At 41.7% G+C, this 20008-nt stretch overlaps 1 protein-coding gene across 3 annotated transcripts in view; it reads right to left on the bottom strand.

Moving 5' to 3' along the window:
* Positions 1-18441, bottom strand: part of ACSS3 (acyl-CoA synthetase short chain family member 3) — a 90450-nt gene extending 72009 nt beyond the window's left edge. The window contains exons 1-2 of one of the 3 annotated variants that reach the window (XM_054832825.1): positions 17777-18441; positions 10946-11090 (exon numbers count right to left, since the gene is read on the bottom strand). In XM_054832825.1, the coding sequence (XP_054688800.1) occupies positions 10946-11090; positions 17777-18090 (459 nt within the window). In that variant the 5' untranslated portion in view covers positions 18091-18441. Of the gene's footprint in view, positions 1-10945; positions 11091-17776 lie in introns of those variants that run through there. The other 2 variants (XM_054832834.1, XM_054832844.1) reach the window with 2 other exon arrangements.
* Positions 18442-20008: the final 1567 nt, after the last annotated feature.

Genomic DNA, 20008 nt, shown 5'->3' with positions numbered 1-20008 from the left:
GTGTAGAGGTGTGTAAGTAATAGAGGTAAAAGTGCACGTAACTGTGCACAAAACATAGGCTAATAAGTTAACAGGAAAAGCTTTAGACTAAGAAGAAACAAAGTAGACTAATAAGCTAATAGGAAACAGAATGGAAGTAGAATCATCCCAGGAAGTAGTGAGCTGGAATACTCCATAAGCATGGTTACACACCAGTCAGATGTAACAAGAACATGAGTTTTGCTTGCAATGGTTTTACGTTAGTGATAAGACTAAAAAGTTAAATTCTCTAGGAAGTTCTTGTGATATTTGAAGACATACAAATCTAAGTTCAGAACAAAGGAGCTGCTATGTCTTACAGGGGAACTCTTCTTACCTACAGTAGTAAATCTCTTCTTTAAGAAGTTGCCATTCACTAGAAAATACTACAATAAACATAAGAAGCTTAAACATTCCAATTTCTTTCACTATCAATGTAACATGAATCTACTCATACATGAATTCATCACATCTTACCTGTACTGTACTATTCCTTATTTATTCATTATATCACATAGATAAGGTTTTAAGTAAAATTTAGTCTCATGAAAGACCCTTTTCTTCTGGTACTGTAAGGCTGGAGAGAAAGGAAAGGAGAGACAAACTCCTGAGAGCAGCAGGGGGATGTTGCCTGTAGAACAGAAAACACCCAAGCTTCAGAAGCAGTAAGAGATGTCTTCAGTGACCCAGCAAATAATGCAAGCAATGGGAGCAGCCTAGGCCAATAATACATGTTGTGCAAGCAGGACAGGAGGGAAGGACCCTCTTTTTCAAGGATGAGCTACTCAGGAGAGTAGATATTCTTTGAAATGTTTTATTTTCATTTGTATTATTCATCAAATTTGAGTTTTCTGTATTTAAAGAGTTACCTTATTCCAGCTTAATATTTCAAATTCTAGTACCACTGTTACTTTTCAAGATTTGTAGGTAATAGGCTCTTTCTTTTATGGTCATATTCAAGAAAACTTGGGACAATTACATCCAATTCTAGAAGCCTATCTAGTATATACACTATACACATACTGAAGAGGTTAATATAGCATTACTCACTGTTTCTCTCTTGAGTGGGAATACATATTCAGACTTTCAGCAACCTGAGACACTAACATCCAGAAGCTCCAGATGCATCTGACCTGCATTTCCATTAAATACACAGTTCATCCACTGTCAAACTATGCATATTTCTACACTTCTGCCTGAGGATTTAAGGAAATGGAAACATAGAAGCCCCAAGCATGCATGCTTACATCAGAAGATAACAGCACAGTTTCCATTTTTTATAAACATTGCACAAAATCCCTGCTGTTATTTTCAGCTGCAAAACAGAATATGTTTATAAAGCAAAGTCATCACCATATCAAGCTGAAAATTCACACAAACTAAGGTATGTATATGATTTATTTGAAACAGACCTCTTATATGAAATGTTACTGATTATCAAAAGAAAATATCTTTACTTCTAGACCTATTCATACCGACCAATGCTCTATAAAACTGACATACATTATCAAAACCCAAAAAAATCAACAAGCCCTGGACATGTACACAACTAGAATTTATGGCTGTACCACCAGCATTTACAGTCATTTCTAGATAGGATTGGTGAAAGTAATTGTAAGTAAGGATAACAACTCTACTTCCAAAGGTAAATTCCTTTTCTGTACTTCCTACTGTGAACACATTAAAATCTGCAAACTCATTGTAACATAGAGCTACTATCACCTTATCTCAAAGAATTGAGAAAACTAATCCTTTGCTGCTTGTGAGACTCTCAAGGAAAGTGTTGACAAAAAGGCCAGAGGCAATGAAAACAATATTTAATGAGTAATTGTATATTCAGTGTAAGTGTGGATAGTAGCCAATAAATAGTTAAACACAATGGCTGAGTATTATTATTCATTATTATTATTTTATAATTATTAATAATGATAAAAAAGGCAATGTTTGCCTGCTAAAGGAAAGAGGCATCTTTTAAAGACCATAATTAGTAATCTTGTAATAGAAGATTCCCAGTGCTTGTATATAAGCTATATAACTTTGGTATCTGGCTGTAGGAGGGAGACAGTGAAAAGATCCACATGTACTTGAGTCATTTCTATTGAAACCTATCATGGGTTTAAGTGTACTTAAAGCAGAACATATGTATCATGCGGCAGACCGGAACCACATGTCTTCCACGCAAACTCAGTAATCACTTGTCTGTGCTTAACCCCTCCACCCTAGAGAGTTTAATGTCACTGAAGACAATAACCCAATACAATACATGGGTATCTATGATCTTCCTTGTGCCCTTTTCTTCATCCTTCTGACAGCCAGGGAGCATTTGGACTACCTAATACATAATAAAACACTGTCTCTATCTGCACCTATTTGGAAGATTAGAGAACATCATAAAGCAGGTTTACATTGCCCTTAAGATTGATGTGGAAACCCTGAAACATCCAAGCAATCACTCTTTCTAAAAAGAGGGGCGGGAAGAGGCAGTAGTGACATCTCATTAAACTATTAAAAGCCATGAAACCTTCCACTTTGTTCTAGTGTGTTGTCATTTATGGTTTATGTTAAGACAGCATACTTTATGACTCGAGATTTTACAGTTGCTATTTTCCTACCAGCATGCTATTTCTCTGCTTTTCTTCAAGTTTAAGATTGCTCTATCACTTTAATATATTTGACACTTCAGTAATAAAATCACTTGAGACCAAGTGATATAATAAAAAACTCAAGTAGCTTTTCAGCTTTGAAGATCTGGGCTTAAATTACATTTCTATCAAATGCAAGCCCCCAGTGGGCATGGCTTTATTTTTACTCAGCCACCACACAAATACTACATCTGTATTAACAGTTCAGGTTTGGAGAAGTACTGCGGTTCTAAAGTAAATCACCTGGCTGCCTCCAGTAGCTACAGAAAGCAGTTTTGGTCCATGCCAAAAGAATTTTTAGTAGACACTAAAACAGAAATTTCACTCCACATTCTCAAAAGAGGAATTTCAAACCTTCCTGGGTTGAACAATGACTGGGTCTCACCAGTGTCAAGTCCTTCAATGCAAGCTAAACACAAAAGGATTCTTCAAATACCAAGAGCTCCTGAAACATTCTGAAGTGCATCTCATGGTGTACAAAGAGCCATGTCACTCACATACACATTCCTCTAAACCAAAGGCAGCAAGTCACCTTATGCTCTTCAGCTTCTCCACTGTGTTGTTTTTCCAAGACTATTAAAGAAAGTACTCCTTGCTGCTTTCCCCCACCCCCTGAACAGCCTCTTCACTCTTCTATTACTCTTCTTAATTATTGTTTCCTCCTTTTCCTACTGCTGCAACAGCTTCTCCAGCAGATGTACCACCCTGTTGCTAATATCAAGCCTGCTGCCAAGTGGGAGAGGACTGACAAGTGGTGCTGCATTAATTTCGAATAGATGAAGACCATGTTCTTGATGAGGTGGTAAAATCATGCTGCAGAGGTGGTATGGTATGCATGCCCCTACCACAGAGATCTTGAACACATTATTAGGGGAGGAGAGAGCATTCTGCAAAGCTCATGAGGACATCCACGCCCTTGGTCCCAGGATCAGCAGTCCTGGGACACAGTCTAGGGGAAAGCATGGCAATGGTGCTGCACATGTCTACATGCCCACAATTCCCAGAGGACCCCTGTGAGGCAACATGTAGGAACATCCCCTTGGCCCACTCTCTGCCACGGCAGGCAACAGCAACTGCAAAATCAGTGGTCGGGACACCCGCCTGAGTAAGTGTGCGTACTCCTTTCATGTACATGCATTGAGTGCGGAACTGTGTTTAGGAGGTTTCTGGTAGAATTAAGGCACTGGTCGCAGAGCTGTGGAAAGGCAGTGTGAGTCTCTGCATTGACTGTGAGAGCTGCTATGTCTTGAGAAACAATTCCCCAGGGGTCGTGAGCTGTAAGTTCTGTAGAGCAGCAAGCTCTGTCAGAGACCACCTGTCCTGTCCCAGCTCTGCCTGTTTGCCAGGCACAGTCCTGGCAACTGTACAAGCTGTGGACATGGCATGCCTTGATAACACAGCCCCCTCAGGCTCCTGCGCAGAAACCCAACCACATTGGCTCAAACGCAGTGTATAAAGGACCTGCTCAGTGGTGGTACTGGTGCTGGTACACTCTTCAACAAATACCAAGAAAAAAATACAAATCAGGATGATTTCTATTTCTTCCTCATACAGTCAGAGAGCTGCTGGAATTGCAGTTAGTTGCAGTAACTTCCCCTTCCTTTTTCAGATGCCAAGATGGTCTTTGGATTGAGAGAAAGCTAGGGATTTTTGGGAAGGGCCATTTTCCTTCCTGGTTTGGGAGATCGGCTGTGGACTGTGTGTCTCCAAGGAGGGAATGGGATGAGAGGGGGATTCCACAATACTTATCAGCATGGCATGGATTTAATGTTTGATCAGAAGTGATGCCATGGCATTCACCTGGCAGAAGAGATGGGTTCCAGACAAACATTTGCCTTAGAAGGAATTTCTGGTACTTGTGAGGGACAGCCCATAGTGTTCTGCATAACTCCTACAGCATCTAAGCTCCCCTAAAAGGCCATTATTTGGACAACATCCACTTGGAGTGGGGAGAGAAATCAAGCAGCAGTGAGACAGATGAAGGGTGAGCACGGCCCTTCCTAAAGGAATCCACAAGTCAAGGAAGCAAAGATTTCTGGGATAGCTATGTTCAGATGGCTCTGAAGCAAGCTCTGAGACATTCAGTTCAAAGAATGAAACTAAACCTAGTCCAAAGTACAACTCACAAACCGCATACAGTGGAATGTCAGGAGCCTCAGCAGTTAATTCAGCATGGCTTTGCTTCACTCATCTGCCCAAGCTGCACCAAGTTATACGTTACTGTAGGAAGCGCTGATGCTGACATGCTGCAGTCTAACTGTCTTCAGTCAGGGGAGGTAAGTTCCAGCTGCTTCTTCAGACTTCTACAGTGTCATTTGGAAGTCTTTTGTGTGGAATATGAAAAACCCAAGATACCACTCTTTGTAAATTCCTCATTAGTCTCATCCTTTAAAGAATACTAATATTGGTATTTTTTAAGAGCTACTCCAGTGACATTGCAGTTAAGTCTTTCTAGGACATGCCCTGACATCTGAGATTTAAATAAGATTAATAAAACTGGCATTAAACAAGAAGTCAAATACATAGTTTTATCAAGATAATGTTGTTTTACCAGACAAACAGGATAAAAAGTTGGGTTGTCAATCTCAGTAGAATTTTCTGTCTGTACTTTAGTTTTGATACTAAAGCAATTCTGAGAAAAAAATATCTTGAAATGAAAGTCACTATTTCTAGCTAAGAAGGAATTGGTCATTTTTCAAGGAAGACGACAAAGAAAAAAGATGGAGTAAAGCATGAAGAATGAGAAAGACTACTAGAAACAAAAAATCTGGTGATTCCTCAGTCACACACAGGAGATATGAGCACAGCAAGACACATACATACATTAATCCAAAGTCACAATGGCTAATAGAGCTATTTCAGAAGAAGATGCTTTTAGGGTGGGTAATTATGGAAAAAACTTTCCTACAGAAGAAATTACATCCTAGCCCATTGCTGATAACCTGAAGCACTTCTTTCACACCCATATTTTTGTAACATTCAGTGCTATCAGAGGCTTGGGGCAGTGTTGGTGTTTACTAATCCCGTCATGTTACTGCAATCAGAAATTATTTATCACAGCACTGAATTCAACATGTTAACTGTGCATTGTTATTGAAAAGAATCACAGAGAGAAATCATACTGCTTTTGTGTACACGATCTGTCAAGCGTAACAAATACAAATAATACGACTCTCAAATTCTTGAGATTTCTATTTAGCAAGTGAGACATTCTAGAGAATACACCCAGTGACGTAAGCAGAAGGGTTTTTTCACCTATCTAGCAATCTTTGCCTTAACCTGAAAATGGTAGTACTTTCCAACACAATCAGAAAATTTGGTTTTAAATTAACAGAAGCCATTGCTCCTTATTTCTTCTGGGTATCTTTATATTTCACTAATACTACACAGATTCAGTAATATTTCTAACAGAATTTGTGTCTCCCTGATCTTTTCCTGCCATCTCACTACTGGAATTAGAGAATGTCCCAAGGCATAGTCAAAACTTTCACCTCATCCCCATTTCACTGGCTTCAGTCCAACATTGTAATCCTCATTTAAAGGCCTGTAACATGCATCAGTAAAGAAAAAAGTCCAATCAGTACATTCTGGAAGACTGTTGTGTCTTACATTTGCCAAATTTCTCCTCTCTGCATTTGGAAGATTTCATCTGTAACAACATATAATTAACACACTTAAAATGCAACTGTATGCACTACATATAACTTCACTTTAACTAACTGCAATTCTCAAGACTTTCCAAGTGTGAAGACAGTATAGTTGTACAGAATATCAACACAAACTGATCCTGCCGTTATTTACATCAATAAAGAATTGCTGAAATTGTCCTGCAATCCTTCCATTCCAGTTCTGCCAAAAAAAACCCCAAAACCAAGCAATCATTTCTCACAGGTTGGGCACTAAACATACACAAGCTTCCAACATTTCTCTTACAGTTTGGTGGTGCTTAACTTTAAAACTGCAGCATCAGTTAGATCTGAACAGCATCTCTTAGATCTGAACAGCAGTGCAACAAGTAAAAAGGATACGCATAATTTGAAAACAACAGCTCAAGCTATCCCACCCTCTCTAAGGAGACATTGTCTCCAACCAAGCACCTACCTAATTTTTTGCATCCTTACCATCACTTGCATGCTGGAACAAATGATCCAACCTGCTACAGAATTCTGCATCTCCCATCCTGTGACCCACATTTATCCTACATATCTTCTGGTGAATCCATCCATAAACTCCATTTTTCTTACCAAAAGCCAGAAAGAATTCCACCACTTCAAGTGCTGGTCAAGTGTCTCTTGTAGAGACATTTTGAACAAGCAGTCTCTCTGATAAGACACCCTCATTACACCATCAGCTTATTGGCCAGACAAACTACTAAACATTCGTTGGACATGGAGAGTCCAAACAACAGTCTGCACACAGATACACACTGTCAGGCTATTTTAAATTAGGAAAGGAACTCAGGAAAGAAGGCAAAAGGCTTCCTTCCCCACCAGGAGGTTCTTCAACTTTGGTCATAGGTCTGATCCGCACTCATACTGATCTATAACAAAACATCCAGAGCACTGGAAGTCTATTTCAAAATGACAGGATGTAGTACTTTTAGCTTACCCTGAGCAGACTGAGAACACAGTGACAAGCAGTGACTGAGGGCTGTGAGCCAAACGTCATCACCCACGCGCCACAGTGGTTTGTTAGGCCTTTTCTCAAAGTCTCTTCTAGCACTCACAAGATCCATAACACAAAATACATCAGCCCACGTCTCTCCCATTTTCAGCAGATCTTTTTGTGAATACTTTTGCTATCGGGTGTCCAATAGTTACCAGGTAAACCAAGTTAAATTTATTCCACAGCAGTGGACTAGAAAGCTTTGACAGGCAAGATATTAATCTCAAATCCTGCCTTTCACTTATATTCCCTTTTGATTAAGGAGAAGAGCAAACTGTAGAGAATTCAAAAACAGTATTTAGATAGGACTCAGCTACCAGGAAGATTATAATGAACTTCTGAGTTCTGCTACACACCCCCAGAAAACTTAAACCAGTTCTCCCATTCGGGTTGGTGATGCTGCTGTAAGAGGAAATGTGGAAGAAAGGATGTGTATGTCGACCACCAAAATCATAGAATCATAGAATGGTTTGGGTTGGAAGGGACCTCAAAGATCATCTAGTTCCAACGCCCCTGCCATGGGCAGGGACACCCTCCACTAGACCACATCGCCCAAAGCCTCATCCAACCTGGCCTTAAACACTTCCAGGGATGGGGCCTCCACAACCTCTCTGGGCAACCTGTTCCAGTGCCTCACCACCCTCACAGTGAAGAATTTCTTTCTAACATCTAATCTAAATCGACCCTCCTTCAGCTTGAACCCATTACCCCTTGTCCTGTCACTACACTCCCTCATAAACAGTCCCTCACCAGCTTTCCTGTAGGTCCCTTTAGGTACTGGTAAGCCGCAATTAGATCTCCCCGGAGCCTTCTCTTCTCCAGGCTGAACAATCCCAACTCTCTCAGCCTGTCCTCATAGGAGAGGTGCTCCAGCCCTCTGATCAGCTTCGTGGCCCTCCTCTGGACTCTCTCCAACAGCTCAATGTCTCTCTTGTACTGGGGACCCCAGAGCTGGATGCAGTACTCCAGGTGGGGTCTCACAAGAGCAGAGGGGCAGGATCACCTCCCTCGACCTGCTGGTCACACCTCTTTGATGCAGCCCAGGACACGGTTGGCTTTCTGGGCTGCAAGCACACACTGCCGGCTCATGTTGAGCTTCTCATCAATCAATACCCCCAAGTCCTTCTCCTCGGGGCTGCTTTCAATCCATTCCTCACCCAGCGAGTAGTTGTCCTTGGGATTGCGCAGACCCACGTGCAGGACCTTGCACTTGGCCTTGTTGAACTTCATGCGGTTTGCATGGGCCCACCTCTCCAGCCTGTCAAGGTCCCTCTGGATGGCATCCCTTCCCTCCAGCATGTCGACCACACCACACAGCTTGGTGTCATCAGCAAACTTGCTGAGGGTGCATTCAATCCTGTTGTCAGTGTCGCCGACAAAGATGTTGAACAGTGCTGGTCCCAGTACCGACCCCTGAGGAACACCACTCGTCACCGTTCTCCACTTGGACATTGAGCCATTGACCACAACTCTTTGAGTGTGACCATCCAGCCAATTCCTTATCCACCGAGTGGTCCATCCATCGAATCCATGTCTCTCCAATTTAGAGACAAGGATGTCATGAGGGACAGTGTCAAATGCCTTGCACAAGTCCAGGTAGATGACGTCAGTTGCCCTTCCCTTATCCACAAACGCTGTAACCCCATCATAGAAGGCCACCAAATTTGTCAGGCACGATTTGCCCTTAGTGAAGCCGTGTTGGCTGTCACAAATCACCTCCTTATTTTCCATGTGCCTGAGCACAGTCTCCAGGAGGGTCTGCTCCATAATCTTGCCAGGCACAGAGGTGAGACTGACCAGCCTGTAGTTCCCTGGGTCTTCCTTTTTACCCTTCTTAAAGATGGGGGTTATGTTTCCCCTCTTCCAGTCGGCAGGAACTTCACCGGACTGCCAGGACTTCTCGAATATGATGGAGAGTGGCCTGGGCACTTCATCCGCCAGTTCCCTCAAGACCCGCGGATGCATCTCATCACGTCCCATGGACTTGTGCACCTTCAAGTTCCTTAGATATTCTCGAACCTGATCTTCTCCTACAGTGGGCGGTTCTGCATTCTCCCAGTCCCTGCCTTCTGCGACCTGGGCAGTGTGGCTCAGGGATTTGCCAGTGAAGACTGAGGCAAAGAGTACCTCAGCCTTCTCAATATCCTGGGTAACCAGTTCACCCATTTCATTCCGGAGGGGACCCACATTTTCCCTTGTCCTCCTTTTATCACTAACATACCTATAAAAGCTTTTGTTGTTGTCCTTGACATCCCTGACCAGACTAATTTCTATTAAGGCTTTGGCTTTCCTAACCTGATCCCTGGCTGCTCGGACAGTTTCTCTGTATTCTTCCCAGGCTACCTGCCCTTGCTTCCACCTTCTGTAGGCTTCCTTTTTTTGTGTGACTTTGCCCAGGAGCTCCTTGTTCATCCACGGGGGCCTCTCGATGGTTTGACTTCCTCTTTGTTGGGCACATGACACATACAATTGTATATATAAATTTATAATTTTGTATACATTAGATTATGTATATAAAATACATATCTCTAAAAGAATAAATAAAATTAGATAAGGAGCTGGGCCCTTTTAAAGTCTTCTGATTTCTTAAAACACTAAAGTTGTTCCAGCTCCAGCCTACTGTATGGTAACTTCCATGTTGTTTTTTGAACTTGGTAAATCAACAGAAAACTGATGAGGAGTAAATGTTTTCTGTATTTTCCTTAAAAGGCAGAGTGCAGTACAGGTTTATAATTTTTTATAGCTGTACGACTTCTCTTTTCTTGCAACAGTGGAATAAAACCCTCACAAACTGAATTGCTGTATTGTGAGCCTCATTTCACGTTTTAAACCATAGGTTCACATTACTCCAGACACTACATGCATATCTGAAGCAGAGTCAGTATGTTCCATTCACTGTAATGCATCATGCACATGGAAATACATTAAGGAAGAATATGAGCCTGATTCCAACTTTTTTTTTGTAGTTGGTGTTAAGTGCAACTGCTACATGGAACTGGAAGAAAAAAACCAGCTAAACAGAGGAGCAAGGTGAGGGCAATTCACCAGCTGACAGCTGTGACAGCAGAGAACCTTGAACGGGGTACAGACACCACAGACTTTCCAGACAGAAAACTAGTGCGGGGACACCAGCAGCCCTGCTACAGCCTACAACGGGGCAGGTGACAGCTCTTTTTAGAGATCCTCCCTGTTAAATGTCATTGGCTTCTACATTCAATTACATGCAGCAGTAGCCAATGTACACATCTTCATTTCAACAGAACTGTATTTTTGTTCATCGTAGCAACTGTCAAGTGACTTGACTAATACTTTGCTTTATCTTTTAAATATGAAATAAGAGCTGTTAGGGGGAAAGAATAAAGAAATCCAACAGAGAACAGTTCAAAATTTAACCAACCACAAAAAAATTATTAAACTGCAAAAGAAAAAGAAGAACGAGAGGAAGATCAAAACCTTTTAGATGCAGTATAACTGAGTACAGGTAGTGAAGCTTATAAATCAATACTGATCACAGCAAAAGGAATAAACTAGCAAGGTAGAGCATTTCTACGTATCTACTCTCTACCTGCAGTGCAATATTTACTGCCCATTTTCCGTAACAAGGTTATTCTCAAACATACCTGTTCAAGAAGTTCTTTATATGTTATTTTCTCTTTGGTATTTGTTACAGGACTGTCATAAATAATGGCAATTTGGTCTCCTCGTCCATTCTCAACATGACGATCTACAGCATTGTAACAGATATTCAGCTCTCCACCCACAAACCTAAAAAAGAAATTGGAAGTACATAACAGCCAGCCTTACAAACTAAAAAGAGTATTTTTCTTTTTTTTTGTAAGGAATGGGAGCATTTGATTAAAATATAGCTCATAAAACATTATACTCAGTTCAGGAACTAATTTTGTTATTCTATAACCTCACAATCTACTAAAAAAGCTAAATAAGCCTCTTAGTGAAAAAAGTGAAAGTACCATACCTTAATTGACTTAAATAAGAATCTGCTAAATTTGGTCTTGATTTAAGTTACTTTGCATCAGTCATTCTGATTTTTATAGCTAAGGTTTCAGAGAAAAAGCGTACATTCACATAATAACCTGACATTATGAAAATACGTTATTACACTACTTTGTATTAGCATGCACACACATCTTTTTTGAAGAACAGGTTCAGGACACAAAATATTCTTATTCATCTCTTGGCAATAACAGTTAAGCATACAAGCATGTGTTATCTAAATGAAACTGACCCCAACAGTTACAAAATCTTACAAATTTGTCTGACATTCATAATGCATTTGATATTACCATGTTTTACATCAGTGACTCAAAATCCTCTGTAAAGCAATGTGAGTCATAGGCTCTTCAACAACCAGACATTTACAGAAAATTCTCATCTTCTAATTAAAGAAACACACTTCACAAACTCAGGTTCCATTTTTATTATCATTTTACACAGAAAAAGAAAATTCAAGTGCAGTATAATCCTCAAGTAAGAACATACAGAAGGCACCACATACAAGATGACTCTACTAACTGAATCTAAAAATTAAAGTCCACTTTAAATAATGCTCTTTGTGTCTGTTTTTTCTATCTGCATATATCTCTCTACAGCAAAAAGAAGAGCAACACACAGAAAAACCATAGTTGAGAGTGTCCCAAAAATTCTATGGGGATACTCACTGTGATAATGTGATATTGTTATAACATAGCTAGAAATAAAATCAGATAGCCTAATGTCACCCACTACTAGTTAAAAGAGTATTTCCTTCTTCATCTTTCCTGCCTAGTAAAGGAATGATCTAAATTAGGATATTTGATATATTATTCGTATATCTGTATTCACAGATGCCATAGGATAGCCTTTGTTGTCAAAGAATGGCAATTATTAAACCAAAATCAGTTAGGATGTTTAGGATGCAGCAATCTTTTATTGTGACTCCTTTACAACATCATTAATAAGGAGAAGGTGGGGGACTGGGAAAGTAACAAAAACATTCTGTACAACAAACCCTTCCCATAAAAGAAGAACTGTATGAACAATAAAGGATTGGGACTTGTTTCGTATAATATAAAGTGTCAAATTACTGTCATAAAAGTTGTGCAGGATTCAAGTCATCCATTGATTTTTATATATAGGATGATATGAACAAGGTAACAAGGGAGTGCACTACCTGGACTACTATGCATAACCACTTAAGAATGCTCAAAACATGAGCAAGCACCGGAGCTTGGATTCCTTCTAAAGATATATGGCAACATCAGCACTGTCACATAAATTTTTAACAATCACTTGCAAACTAATATGTGAAAAAGATGTGACTGCAGGCTGAAACAAAAAACAAGACTGCCAGGATAGTGTGATGAGAGCTTTGCTACCCCATTCAGAAGGAGGGAGGCTCTTACAGATCAGAGAAGCAGAGATGCACCTACCATGACCACAACTGCAAGACTTTCGCTTCTCTACTGTCACCCAAGAACATGCTCAAATACCTCATTCCAGCTGACAAATAAAAGCTGCCTGGCTTTGAAAAGCTGCCCTGTGCTGCTGCAAAATTCTGTTGATCCTGTGATTCCCAAGGAGATGAATACCTGCGAGGAACTTTGATTTGCTTGAATAAGCTTTAGTTGGAAAGAAACAGAAGCATGAAACCAGGACCCAGTCTTGAAATAAGATCAGTGAGATGCTCCTATTTAAAACAGAAGTCTAGAATCAAAAAAGAAAATATTCCAATAGACTGCAGAAAGATCAGAGGTGGATCTGCAGGATGTTTGTAAGAGCTGCCAGTAAATCTTGCCATAATAAGCAGGACTGTAAAATGCTAATCTGTTGCTAACCATACAACTATCTCAACGCAGCTTACCAACTGAATCCAAGTCTGAAGAACTTTATTTTAGGCTGTGTTCCTAATGCTGAGAAATTAATGACATTCAACAAATGGAGCACAGTAGGAGTAAAACAAATAAAAAGAGTAAACAGTAACAACTCTAATACGTAGAAGAAACTGCATTCAGTTCACTAGTAGTCTCTCTGAAGAGCTGATCTACCATCCACTGGTGCTATGGTGGAAAAAAAATGACAGGGATCTTCCTGTCAAAAATTACAGCAGAATTTAAAACTGGTCATAATGTCAAAACAGCTTGCTTCACAGGAATGTTTTTAACCAATATTCTGACAATATCTACCTATATTTTTGATGTCTTTTTCCCGTACATCCCTGAAAGCAGCAGCCTTTGATAATCCCCATTATGCATAACTTAGATCTAATAAGGCATCTTTTTAATAATTTGAGTGTGGTGACCCACATTAGGACCCCCTTGAGCCTCTTTAAAGCCGCCTAAACCTAAGAATTACTGCCTCTTTCTAACTGGGGCTCAGCACCTCCCATCTCACCCCAGCCCTGAGGTCTCGCAGGGTTTCTGTTGTTTTACAAACAGGAATCTCAAGCACATGCACCTACCTCTTTAATTATACCTTAAAATGACTACTCTATTCACCTTTTAGGGGTAGGAATAGAAGACGGCATGAAAGCACTGACCTTCTGTTCATGTTTTACTCTTGGCAAGTCAGTTAGGTAGGTCTTCCATAGCAGACCGCATGTTATGTACAGCTTAACATCTACCATCTATGGCCTGGACAGTTTTTTTACTGCATTCAGTATTTTATTGGATGTGACAACAGCCTACTTGCTACTAATGAAATAACTATAGTAGTGAAGAAGGCAACACATAATTATGCCTTAATTCACTCAAATATTCAATATGCTTGAATTTCCAACACTATCTGCTATCTTAAGAATCCAAGTAGCTGTATTCAGAGACAAACTCAGAAGCAAATTAAGAACAAAGTAAGTAAAGGCTCTGAATAAAGCTGTCATATATGCAAAAGAAAAAACTACATTAAAATTATTTTGTACCATAACTATAAACAAAGCTAAAATCCTTTTATGCCATGCAGGGTACACATACTTCTACAAGCCAGATTCCTAGGAATCGACTGGATTTTTTTATTATTTTTCTAGATGAATTGAGAATCAAAGCTGAATAAAATGTTAGACAAAACCACAATATTAGATGTTTTAAGACAATACTATGGTAATTGATCCAGTCATGTTTTTTAAGTGTAAGTAACATTTGAATAGCAATCTGTGGAATATTTCTAAAGTTCAAAGGGGATTTTATATTGCACCTATGTCTTAGAGAAAAAACACAACTTGCAGAATTGCCCTCTGCCTACATACGTTAGGAAAAACTGTTTCCACATTCCCAAAGAAATACTTGCTTTGACCTTTCTAACTGGGATTCCACAAGATCCCAAAATAATCTGTTCAAGCGTTTCACTATCTTTAGCATTAAAAAGATTTTTCTTTCTAACATCTAAAATCTACATCTCCCTTGTCATAATTTAAGACTTCTAGTTTTGACCTCTTCAAAGCCAACTCGGAGAACAGTTTTTCCTTCAGCTTTGCAGCCAAAGTCTACGTGTTTTAAAACTTAGGTCTCCTTTTTGTCTTCTACACCAAACAATTTCAATTCCTTCATCCTTTTCTTGACTAGTCATGGTCTTTACTCGTTATTTTTGATGTAGCCAAAGCCAGATGATGTTTTGCGCCGTACCAGCCACCGATGCACGTTGGAACAGCCAACAGCACCTGAGATTACTGCTTCAACTAAACAGCCAGGGAACGGTGACACTGATCATATACCTTTTGGAAATCATTTTGCATCCCACTGACATAATACTGGTATTTCCAATGGCATACTAGGAAAACATAGTAGGGCATGCTCACATTTCTTTCATGCTCTTACAGTATTTAGAGAGGATGAATTGGCACTTGCCCTATAGCTATATTTTAAACATGTTAACTGCCTCCTTCAACTTCTTCAACTGACATAAATGAGACTGGAAAATATATTAAAAGCATCTGTTTCCATAAGTCTCAGGTGTGGCAACCAAAATCAAAGATACTGGAAAAAACAGATATTTAGTATAGACCTAATAATATGTCTCTGAAACAGGAGATAAATTCTAACTCAAGCAGCACATACATGAATTTCTTAATACTATTTTTAAGGTCTCCATAAACCACTCTCTAGATAAACCTCAGAATCAGAACTACATCTTTACTGTGTTAGACCAGCAAGCTATGGTTTTTTTGGAAGCCTTGCCTCTTCCTCAGTTATGTTCTGTCCTCTTTGTCTTCTCTTCAGCATGTCCCCTGAAAAAGCCTCTTATATCCTCTCTCTCTCTCATATTCAGTCTTTTCCTCAAAGAACTTATCTGTCTGCCGTCCTGCTGAGCGCACTGAATGCTGGTAACCATCTGGGATTTCAGAGGCATTCCAGTACTACACTAGTATCACGTAAAGTTTGTTATCACTTAAGGGGAACTTAAATAAAAAATGAAATAAAATTGCATGTTGCCCATTAAGACATTAAAGAGGATTAAACAAATTTGAATTGCTTAATGTTTTATTATCCACAAGAGAGCAACAGGTACCTGATATCCAAACAATAATTAGGGCTTGATGTTGAGTCTTCAGAGACTTACATCTTTATATAATCCCACTGAATCACAGACTGGTTGAGGTAGGCAGGGACCTCTGGATGGCATCTGATCCAACCCCTCTGCTCAAGCAGGGCCACCTGGAGCCAGTAGACCAGGACCATGTCCTGATGCCTTCTGAATATCTCCAAGGATGGAGACCCCACAACCAACTCTGTGCCAGTGCTCAGTCACCTTCACATTTTAAGTGTTTCCTGATGTTCAGAGGGAACTTCCCGTGCTTCAGTTCATGCCCAAGGCCTCTGGTCCTGTCACTGGGCACGACTGAAAAGAGCCTGGCTCCGTCTTCTGTACACCCTCCCTTCAGGTATTTGCCCACATTAACAAGATAATTTCAGTCTGTGGCAATCTGCGTCCCCAGAGGGAGAAAGATGTCAGAAGTGAGGCCAGAAAAGACCCTTGGAAGATAAGTCTGACTTCAACCCATGAAACTTTATCCAGTTATCCCTGTTGTAAGACCAAATAACCTCCATCTGAGAAGTCACAATGCTTTACAAAGACCTAACCATGTTACTTTCAGTAAGCTTATCATACTCAATAAATCAAACCACATTTGTTTGACAGAATCTGATAGCGAAATCATGCTCACTAGCATGTATTATATTAATTCCTTAGTTCTTAAAAAGTAACCATTGTATTGACGTCTTCATTATTCCGTTCAGGAATGCCAGAGCCAGTGAGCTTTACTGGTCTTTAATTATGCAGGCAATCCTACTTGCCCTTTTTGAACAGTGCTATGACCTAGAAATCAAGGTCAATGGACCACAGGCCGCCCTACCCATCCATTTTAGGACCTCTGACTGTTATACGGCCCTGCTGACTTAGAGAGATTTATCCTGGCTTGGTGCTGTTTAACATTCAGCTTAAGACATATAAACAATTTTCACTACTAGAGATGCCAAGCAATAATGTCAGACACCACTAAGAAAGCAAGCTCCACTCTACGGGTTCTGTATCTCTTCATTTGGGCAGATTTGAGAGTGATAAATATTTTTAATTACATTTTGAGAATGACTAGTATTTTTAAATTAAAAAACAGAAAAATATAAAAACAGCAAAAAACAACAATGTACCAAAGATGACCCTCATCCTGCATTGCCTTTTTTATCCTGTATTAGCTTTTCTTTGAGAAAAGATCAAAGAGCATGATGTAAACTCGCTGAAAAAGAGGCGATGATGGTCAACACAAAAATTTAACAGGTAAATCTCCTTTGAGAAAGTACTGTAAATCCTGTCTGGTAATTTATAAGGATACCGCATTCTGTCTTGGGGCAGTTTGCCATTCACCACGTGGAGATATATATATGAAACAATGCCATTGCTTTTGCCAAACGTTACCTTAACCGCATCCTCTAAATTACAACCTATTTAGTTTCTAAGATTAAACAACTCTGGAAGCCGCCGTTTCTGAGTTTTCACACAGCTATGTCCCCTGGCACCTGATGCCTGGTTTCCTGTGCTCACAGGAGCCTGTCCCCAAGCCAGGCCCAAAAAGGGTTGGATGGGGGAACATGAGGCACACACACCCACGTCACATAGACACGCATGGACCTCACACCCACACACATCACACCTGTCACAGTGCACGGTAACTCTCCTCTCACCCCAACACACTCGTCCATGCTGCTTTTAATCTTTAATCTTAGCTGAGTGTAATCATTAAATTCCTCTATGCTCTCCAGCCACCTCTGTCATCAGCCACGGCACACTGACCACCCCAAATACGTTCTGGGGTAGTTTGTGTTAACCACACGACCCCACACCCAGCACACCCCCAGCCTCTCGGCAGGCAGCTCTCCCCGTTACAGCTGAGCTGTGCACTCCCGCGCCCCGCGGGGCCCGCCCGGCCCCGGCCCCTCCACCGCACCGGGGGCCACGGGCAGACTCACCAGGAGGCGCTCCCCGAGCGGCCCCAATCCAGGGCCCGGGCCCAGGGCTTGTACCACTGGATCTGCTCGGCGGCTGCTCCCCAGACCCTCTCGGGCTCCGCCACGGAGGACCTGAAAACTTTCTCGTACTCGCCCAGCGCCCAGGAGGAGGCGGCGCGGCCGCCGGGCGGCAGGCAGCGGGCAGCGGCGGCCCAGCCCGGGAGCGGGCTCGTCGCGCAGGGTTGTCCCGGCCGCCGCCTGGCACCGCCGCCACCCCGGCCCGCCGCCGCCCCCACAAGTTTTGGCAGTTCCGCCAGCCTGCCCAGGAAACCCATTTTCCGCGGCCTTCAAGGGAGAGGAGCCGCCCGGGCTTCGTTAAGGCTGGAAAAAGCCCTCGAACGGCACAACACGGAGCGGCAGCGGCGGCTCCCTGGGCGACGGCGGAGCTGCCCCTACGGCGAGCCGAACCGCCCCCGGACGCCGGCTTTTGCTCGCTAGCGGCCAGGAGCCGGGGGGGCGCGGAGGCGACTCGGAGCAAGGCGGCTCGCGTCGCCTCAGCAGTGGCCGGAGCCGTGCCGAGCGGGGGCGGTCAGTCGGCGGCCGCTGCTGCACCCTGTGGAGCCGCGGAAGGGTCGGGGTGGGCGTCGGGTCGGGGTGGGCGCCATGTCGGGGCGCTCGGCCCCGTCAGCTCTTGGCTGCGACCGACGGCGGAGGGAGACGGAGAGAGGAGAAATCGAGAATCTGAGAGTACCTTTGAGTTAATGATTTCCATGGCATGTAGCCATGATACTCAAGTATTTATTTTGACGGTCGTTCTTGCTTTGAGAAAACTTCCCTGTGACAAATGAGGCATACTGTTTGTACCAGGAGAAAAAGTTTATTCTGTTTTCCAGAAGACCTCCATCATCCATAGTGGATCTTTTGTTTTGCACATCTTGTCATATATTTAGACACCCTTCCTGAGTTTCAGTGGTAATGTTTTAGAGTATTGTAATGCACAAGTCAGCTGAGACACACACCAGCTTCACAGACCTTTTTTTTTTTTTGCCCCTTATGAAATTATTTTAGTGCTATAATAGGCCTATCCATTACAAGTCTCTCAGGAAATTCTTCCTGCAATCACATTATAAAAAATGTTATATGGCTAAGAAGAACTCTGTAATGTGTTTTATATTCACGGTTAACTTAGAGATCTGTTACTTGACTATTGTTGAATTAGTGCAATAGGAACATAACAATATATCACGTTACGGGTAAAGGAGTAAGGGGAAGAGAACTAGACTGTTTACCCACTACAGTAGCTTTAATACATGAAATCAATTTCTTATCCTGGCTCAAAAAAAAAAAAAAAAAAAAAAGGAGGATTTGGCTTATAGTGTTCAAGTTTATCAGAACTTTTAGGTCACCTTCAAAATCACTACTAGTCTTTCAGCATAAAGACTGGTTGCTGCTTCTGTTTCTGAGGCAAATACAATTAGGTGACAGAGGCTATTAGCATTGGCTTGCAGAGGCTATTAGCATTGCCCAGCTGTATGAACTACTTGTCCCGAGCTGCGCTGCAATTTACCTCTCTTTCCTTCTCATCAGTGCCACAGTAACATAGAGCCCTGAGTAGCATAATGCAATTTCCAAAATGTCCAAGTTAAGGATCAGAGACTTATTTCTAGAAAGAAGTTAATACCCCCAAAACCTAAAACACCTGAAGGACTAAGTGGACATTTTATGAAAACTTTCCTACTGCAAGGTAAAGGCTACAGCATACCAACAAAGCAAGAAAATAAAAAATACATTTCTCAAAAAAAACCCCCCGCCCATTTCTCAAACACTTTCACCACTGTGACAGGATAATTGCTGTCAATAGAGTAAACCAGCCAAAATTTAAAAAATAAAGAGACATATTGGGTTTGCATGGCAAGGTTTTGGTAATGGGGGGCTACAGGGGTGGCTTCTGTGAGAAGCTACTAGAAGCTTCCCCCATGTGTGATTCAGCCAATGCCAGCCAGCTCCAAGATGGACCTGCTGCTGGCCAAGGCCGAGCCCATCAGCCATGGTGGTAGCACCTCTGGGATAACATATTTAAGAAGGAAAAAAAAACTAGGAGCAGCATTTTGGAGCTGGAGAGAGGAGTGAGAAGATATGAGAGGAACAACTCCGCAGACACCAAGGTCAGTGAAGAAAGAGGGGCAGGAGGTGCTCCAGGCACCAGAGCAGGGATTCCCCTGCAGCCCGTGGAGAAGACCACGGTGAGGCAGG

This window comes from Grus americana, chromosome 1, assembly GCF_028858705.1.
Source record: "Grus americana isolate bGruAme1 chromosome 1, bGruAme1.mat, whole genome shotgun sequence".
Classification (NCBI taxonomy): Eukaryota; Metazoa; Chordata; class Aves; order Gruiformes; family Gruidae; genus Grus; species Grus americana.
The sequence above is the reverse complement of the archived record's forward strand: the minus strand, read 5'-3'. Positions and strand labels throughout refer to the sequence as shown.